This window comes from Battus philenor, unplaced genomic scaffold (assembly GCF_028537555.1).
Source record: "Battus philenor isolate CCGP_79_NKW_IND1 unplaced genomic scaffold, ilBatPhil1.0.hap1 SCAF_25, whole genome shotgun sequence".
Taxonomy (NCBI): Eukaryota; Metazoa; Arthropoda; class Insecta; order Lepidoptera; family Papilionidae; genus Battus; species Battus philenor.
The window spans coordinates 211012-217848 of NW_027181688.1; the positions used below are offsets into that span (position 1 = coordinate 211012).

Sequence of the window (6837 nt, forward strand, 5' to 3'; positions counted from 1 at the left end):
CTATTGTATAAATAAAAAAGCTTTATAGGGGTGATATACAGCTCTGTATATGTATTAATATATTGTAAATACTATCCTAAAATCAAAGGACACTACACACCATTGAGCATCGAGTCGAGTTGCTAGCTTATCGGTTTTTATAGAATACACTTTGGAAAGTGCTCGAAGGCTATTTTATAACTGATTGAGCCATCTCCATACCTTTATTAGACTACTAGGCGCAGGCGAAAGTTTCATCTATACGTTGTTGATATACCCAAAAGTCGAACTAAACGGTTTGACAGCTCGTTTTTAATGAGAGTCGCCAAGATTTGGAACAATCTGTCTGGGTCTATTTTTCCTGATGAATTGAACTCTTGAGCCTTTAAGAGTAGAGTGAACAGGTTTGTTTTAGATTAGCATGTACCACCTTTGTCTACATCTACAGTTTACATCAGGTGAGATGGAAGATAAACGCCTATTCCATTATATATTTAAAAAGTAATATAGTAAAAAAAAGCGTTTTAAAAAATTTATATTACTACCTATTAAAATTAACTTTTGTTTACTATCTATCCCTACAGATTTCGTACTGTATTTAATGTAATACATTTCATGAATGATTGCATTATGTAGTGTTATTGAAAATATACATACTTTAAATTTTGGCAAGTTAGATATATATAACAAAGATTTATAAAAAAATGACAGAAGGCATGATAATGACTCTCGTTGGTTTAAACTAAACACTGTACAAAGGAAAATCTTAAAAATTCATGAACAATGTGTGTATCTAGAAGTAAAAAACATACTTCCCTTTCATTACGACTCATTGTTTCGTCTCTCGCATACTCCCACCGATTTCTGACCTCCTGGTACATACGGGTAAGGAAATAAAAAAAATTGTAATTTAAAAAAAAATATTTAATTTCTTGTTTATTAACGAAATGGCTTAAGACTAGGTACACTAAAAAATATCTCTTTTATATAATAATATCTATTAAATAATCGGTGTTGTGATCTATGCGTAAATAAGTATAATTGTTGTTGTGTCGCGTGTGCACGCGCAAGGTACGATCTCTTTGGCTTGCGATGTGCGCCCAGCTTCCCCATTCAACAAGGCTTACATACGGACGGAGAGTTACACATATAAACGTAAACCTAACATTACATAGACGGACCGACGCGCTGTGACGACATTAAATAACTATATAAACACGCAATGGTTGCGAAACAGTACGAAAACATCGAAAACACCTGTCAGAGGTACATCGCTTGAATACACAATATATGGTGAAATGTTTAAGCTAGCACACGGTGTTGCGTAAAAATTAACATACATCGATGGTCAAACACGACGTATTGGACTTTAGGGTCATTGCAATAAGACCCATGGGCTGACAAATCGGAGGTAGTAGTTTTCACATGAACGACCTTCTAAAGTGGGACGCGATCGACAATCAAAACTCGTCGTCCATGGATGCTTTTAACACTTTGGCAGTACTTTAGTTGCGCAAGGCACGCGCAATGCATGCCGTACAAGCTCGGTGGGGACGAGGTCAGGTGACAGATTACGAGATGCATACGCTATTATGACTCAAGGTAATGAATCATGGAATCAAACGAGGAAATCGCTGATTGTGACCGCCTCGAGATCCCACGTTTGGGCGTGGCCCTATCCACTGTCCTCAACGCGAACGATACAAGATAAACTTTAGATACTGACATACGAGATCTACGTACTATTCACTTTAGACTACTTGAAAGATCTACCAACTGCTTATCACTTCAAAGGTAACTAAGTTTACATAAATAGATACTAACATGATCATTAACATACAGAACCCGGGCAAAGATTCCTGGACTTCCTTCCGCGAAGGAAATGAAGTTTGTCCCGAGACGAAAAGAAAACTTTCGAGCTCGAGTAAATACAGCCTGCGGCGTCGAGTCGGATTTGAACTTGTGACTAAACTACAATTGTACGCGGTGCGGCTAGCACTCCGTCTCTCCCTCCTTCCTCTCCGTAATGTAATGCTCCACCTCCCGAGAGGAGTTGAACAGCTTCCACGCTAGCACCACGCCCGTGATCTCCAGTAAACATATGAGCAGCGAGGCACCGGCGACGGATGAGCTGATAATCTTCGTGTAGACGGAGGCGACCTTCGCACATCCCAGACGCTCGTTGGCCTCCTTATCAGTGAAGTCGCAAGTGGAGCGGTAGTAGCTGTCCTGGCAGCACGTGAGGGGCAGGTCGGCGCGCCAGCTGCGGTAGTCCCTCGCATCGTTGGCGCCACAGCAGCGCAGCTTGCGTTCAATCTGCCCGAAAGCCTTCGACACCTCCTGGTTAGACTGCGAGTTGTAGTACGCGTCGTACACCACGTCCTTGATGAACTTGTCCGTGCTGTCGCCGTTCACGTACACGAAGATCAGAGACGCTGTGATCACCTGGCACAAGATGATCAGGATCAAGAAGATTCCGTACACGCCGAGCAGACCGCGGCTCTCCTTGCTCGTGCCACACCAGCCGCACAGTGCGATCATCATTATCGCCAGGCCCAGCAAGATGAAGAACCATGGCGCCACCTGTGGCCAGTACACGTTGTAGTCCAGCAGGTAGTGGTTCTTGTTGCGCAGCGCTACCACCTCGATGAGCTGCACGAAGAACCAGATGCCGGTGGCCGCTGTCACGAGTCCGAACAGCGCATAGATAACGTTCACGACGTACAGCACGCCCTTGACGAAGTCTTCCTTGGCCATCTTAGCCGAACGACCGACCCTCGCGGCGGCAGCCTCCGTAATGCGGGCGCCGCGGTGACGCCGCGAGCTTTATAGACGCGGGCGCGGGCCGCCGGCGCCAGGCGACTGTGGGCTTTACGGCCGGCGCGCTTGCGCACGCGCAGGTCGCCAGATTACAATTTAATCAGACGAAAATCGCGCGCCTCTCCCGCCGCCCGCGGACCCTTACTCGTACAGTTGACCAAATAACTAATTCTACAACGATTAACAAGACCAGAAACTCGTCACTAACATGACTTTGTTACCTACCATTATTACAATATTAATTGTTACATCAATTAAAGTGCTCATTACAGATAATTATCATTGGAATGCATTAAGCGGCCTACTATTAAATATAATTACGAACGCGACGGAATTAACAGTTCCATAGAAAAGCCAGTTAACATCGATTACTTGACCTAAGCGGGCGTTGATCACTTTCTCCTAATCGAGAAGGGAAAAACTCGGCCGCGCGATCGTGGAATCGATTCATCGGTCGCGTCCACTCGGCTGATCGTGTCGAAAGAGTTTACTTTGTAAACACATCTATTGGTAAAAGGTCACGCATTCAAAACTCTACTGCTAAGGTGTGTCAATAAATACTTACATTTACACTGTACCGAATTGCGACGCCAATTTAAACCTTATTACAATTCACACAATTGACAATAAAGACTAGTATCGCTTGCGCCGTGTGAATTGTATTGCTCATGATCTATGACAGATAGCCCACCAATCAGCGCCGCACGGCGTGGACTGTACACAACACTAGTCACTATATTAGAGTCTTCAGACACTACAGCATTTCTACAGTCTCTACAAAAGAACCTTCTTGCTTTCCGACTCGTAGTGCGCGACCATGACTTCAGGTTTTCTCGCCAGCGCTTTGGATAGCGCTACCGCCGCGGCCACGGCGCCCAGCGCCACCAGCGCTGTGACCACTGCACCTCCGGCCAGCGCTTTGATTGTAATCCGTGCATACTGAGCCGCCACTGCAGAGCAACCGTACCGCTCGTTGGCCAGCTTGTTGGTGAACTCACACTCCACGTTATACGGGTCGAGGAATCCACGGTAGTATACGTCGCAGCAGGACATGGGAAACTCCGACTTCCAGTTCTTGTAGTCGCGCGGGCTATCGGCGCCGCAGCAGTGGAGTTTGCGTTCCACATCACCGAATCGCAGCGCCACTTCCGGGTCATTCTTCGCCTGGAAGTACACGTCCCATACGGTATCCTTCACGAAGTCATCCGTGGACTTGTTGTCGGCGAACACCAGGGCCAGGACCGCCGCCGTTATCAGCAGTAATGTCACAATAGACAGACACACCACGTGAACGGTCAGCAGACTCCGGTTGCCACCACCAGCGCCGAGGAAACCACAAGCCGTTGCACATAAAACCACCACGCCTATGACGAGAAAGATCCACGGCACCGCTTGTGGCCAGTATAGGTTGTAGTCGAGTAGATAATGGTTGCTGTTTCGTAAGGCCGTTAGTTCTCGGACTTGACAGAAGAACCAGATGGAGACAGCGCCTATAGCCAGGCTCAACACCACTAGGATTCCGTTAAGGATATGCGAAAGCACTCGTAGCGATCCCCCGCGCGCCATGTTCACGTTTATCTCGCACCGGGTCTCACGCACGCACGTCCGTCCCCGCGCGAGGTCGTCAATCGAATGGCGTGCGCCGGTGAGTAGATAGTTTTATAACAGCGCGACCACCAAGGTCCAATTGATCCTTCCTGCGATGATTCATGCTTCGATACACTCATGACTACATATATTTTTTACTACGTTTTACGTCATTAACCGTATTTGAGTGTCAATTAGTATTGGTATCTGTTCGTAGAGTAGTAAACAAGGGAATATTTAGTAGGTTTTTGTAATAGTGAGTAATGGGCAAAATGGGCGTGGAGTCTCTGATAGCTGCCAGATTATGGGCACCGAGTTGCACTCGCACTTTCTAAGTGCAAGATAGGTTAATGAACCACGCAGAGGAAGCTCTCGTCATCTTAACATATTAATGATCGCTTACCATATTCAGAATTAAATGTCACCTGATTTGACACCTTGTATTGTATTAGAGTTTGTACCGAGATACTAAGCGATATAGATATATTTGTAAATTTTGTATGCATCCTTTTCACAGAGTAAAATGTTTCACACAATATTATACTTGAAAAGTACTAGAAACTTCGGTGATATTTTTTTATAAAAAATGTGTATTATAATTTTTTTAATAATATCTAAAGTGCATACCATTTTTTTAATTAAAAAAGTTATGATAATCTTAAAAATCTTTTTAGTATTATGTATATCTTATTATAAAATATCTGAAAGTTTCACATAAATTGCATCGAAAATAAAAAAAAATATGAATATTTTAGTTTGTCGATCTTGGGCGTATTTCTTACAGATTCCTTAGTGTGTGGCTTCACTTTTCTATTTATATATAAAAACGTTGTTTATTCAACTTTTTTGTTTTAATTTATTTGAAGTATTTTAAATTCAAACATGATAACGAAGACGTCTTCAATATGTAAATTAAAGCAGCTACATATTTTGTTAACGAAATATGAGCAGACTTTCATATACAGTATGATCACATACGGGTGAAAAAGCTAAATTACTTATTTTATATCATAAGAGCAAATAATTCTCCAATTTTATTATTACTTAAAATTTTCTCTATAAATATAATCCGATTTTTTACTAGTTTTAAAGTACAAAATGCATTCATAGTGTTCTAAAAATTATATATATTAAATAAATTATATAATTCATGAAATACTTTTTATTACCTCTGCCAGATGTAGTACAATTGTATTAATATTTTTTTTTAATCTCAACTCTTTATTTTTTTTTTGTATTCTTGTTCGAAATTTAAAATCAGTGATACTTTTTTTTCGTTTATTTAGTTATCTTGTTCGGAATTCAAAGTTCACGATATTTATTCAATTCTTTTTGTAATCTTGTTTGAAATTTAAAAATCACGACCTTTTTTAATTTTTTTGTTGTTATCTTGTTCGAAATTCAAAAGCCGCGATGGGTTTTAAATTATTTTTGTAATCTTGTTCGAAGTTCAAAATTTATGACACTTTTTCTATATTTTTGTTGTGATCTTGTTCTAAATTTAAAATTCCGGTCATTTTTTAAATTTTTTCTCGTGATTTGTTCGAAATTCAAAATTAGAGATACTTTATAATAGAACCGACAACAGCAGATATTGCTTCTACTAATACTAATTGGGTTGATAAAGTCTTAGTACAAAATTTACAGGATTCGTTGTAAATGTAAAGCTTTTAGTATATGAATGAACTATATACTATATACTATGGTTGTCTGTATGAGACTGCCTCGTGTGATAAGACCGCCCATTGTACTTTTTCTTTACTATTGTGCAACTATATATATATATATATATATATATATATATATATATATATATATATATATAATAGCGTGTACAATAAAGAGATATTATTCAATATATTATATAGCTAAATCGACAAAAAGCCTTAAAGCTTTCACACATATTTCCATTTCCAATCACCATTTATAAAGTGCACCGAATCTCCTGAGGAAACACGTGTAGTTAACACGTGGATTAACGGTGGTAGTTGTGTTTCGCATTGTTTACCGCACGCGCATTTATCAGCGGGCTGGCGGGCGGTGCACTTTATTGCACGACTACTGCTGCATAGCGGAAGTAGCTATATATTAGTCCCTTTCTTACTTATTATAAGTCGAACAGCACGTTCTACCGGGTCAAGAAGTTAGAACTGATATTTAACAGCGCCATCTCGAAGGTGGCATCAGTGTTCCTCACACATCCAGACCTGTGCTGATGCAGCAGTCCTGGTGACATACCACCTGACCTTGTTCAAGACTCCAAGATTTTTATCAGGTTATTTAGCCATTGACCAACAAATGTAAGGCAAGCGAAGAACGTACACCTACAAGGTGGATATTTGACTTTGTCAACTTGTCAATCGGAAGGTTACTAGGAAAGTCCAGTTGTGAACAATCTGCGGTTGGATTGAGGATTTGAATAAAAGATAACATAATGGAAGCACGAGCAAA

At 41.0% G+C, this 6837-nt stretch overlaps 2 protein-coding genes across 2 annotated transcripts; both read right to left on the reverse strand.

The window, feature by feature from the left end:
• Positions 1-888: 888 nt before the first annotated feature.
• LOC137924944 (CD151 antigen-like) lies at positions 889-2819 on the reverse strand. The gene has a single exon (XM_068768361.1). It carries the CDS (start codon positions 2734-2736, stop codon positions 1972-1974), a length of 765 nt encoding a protein of 254 aa, XP_068624462.1. The 5' UTR covers positions 2737-2819; the 3' UTR covers positions 889-1971.
• Positions 2820-2967: 148 nt separating this feature from the next.
• Positions 2968-4437, reverse strand: LOC137924943 (23 kDa integral membrane protein-like). Its single transcript, XM_068768360.1, has one exon. The coding sequence runs from the start codon at positions 4363-4365 to the stop codon at positions 3574-3576; it is 792 nt and encodes a 263-aa protein (XP_068624461.1). The 5' UTR covers positions 4366-4437; the 3' UTR covers positions 2968-3573.
• Between the last annotated feature and the right edge of the window lie 2400 nt (positions 4438-6837).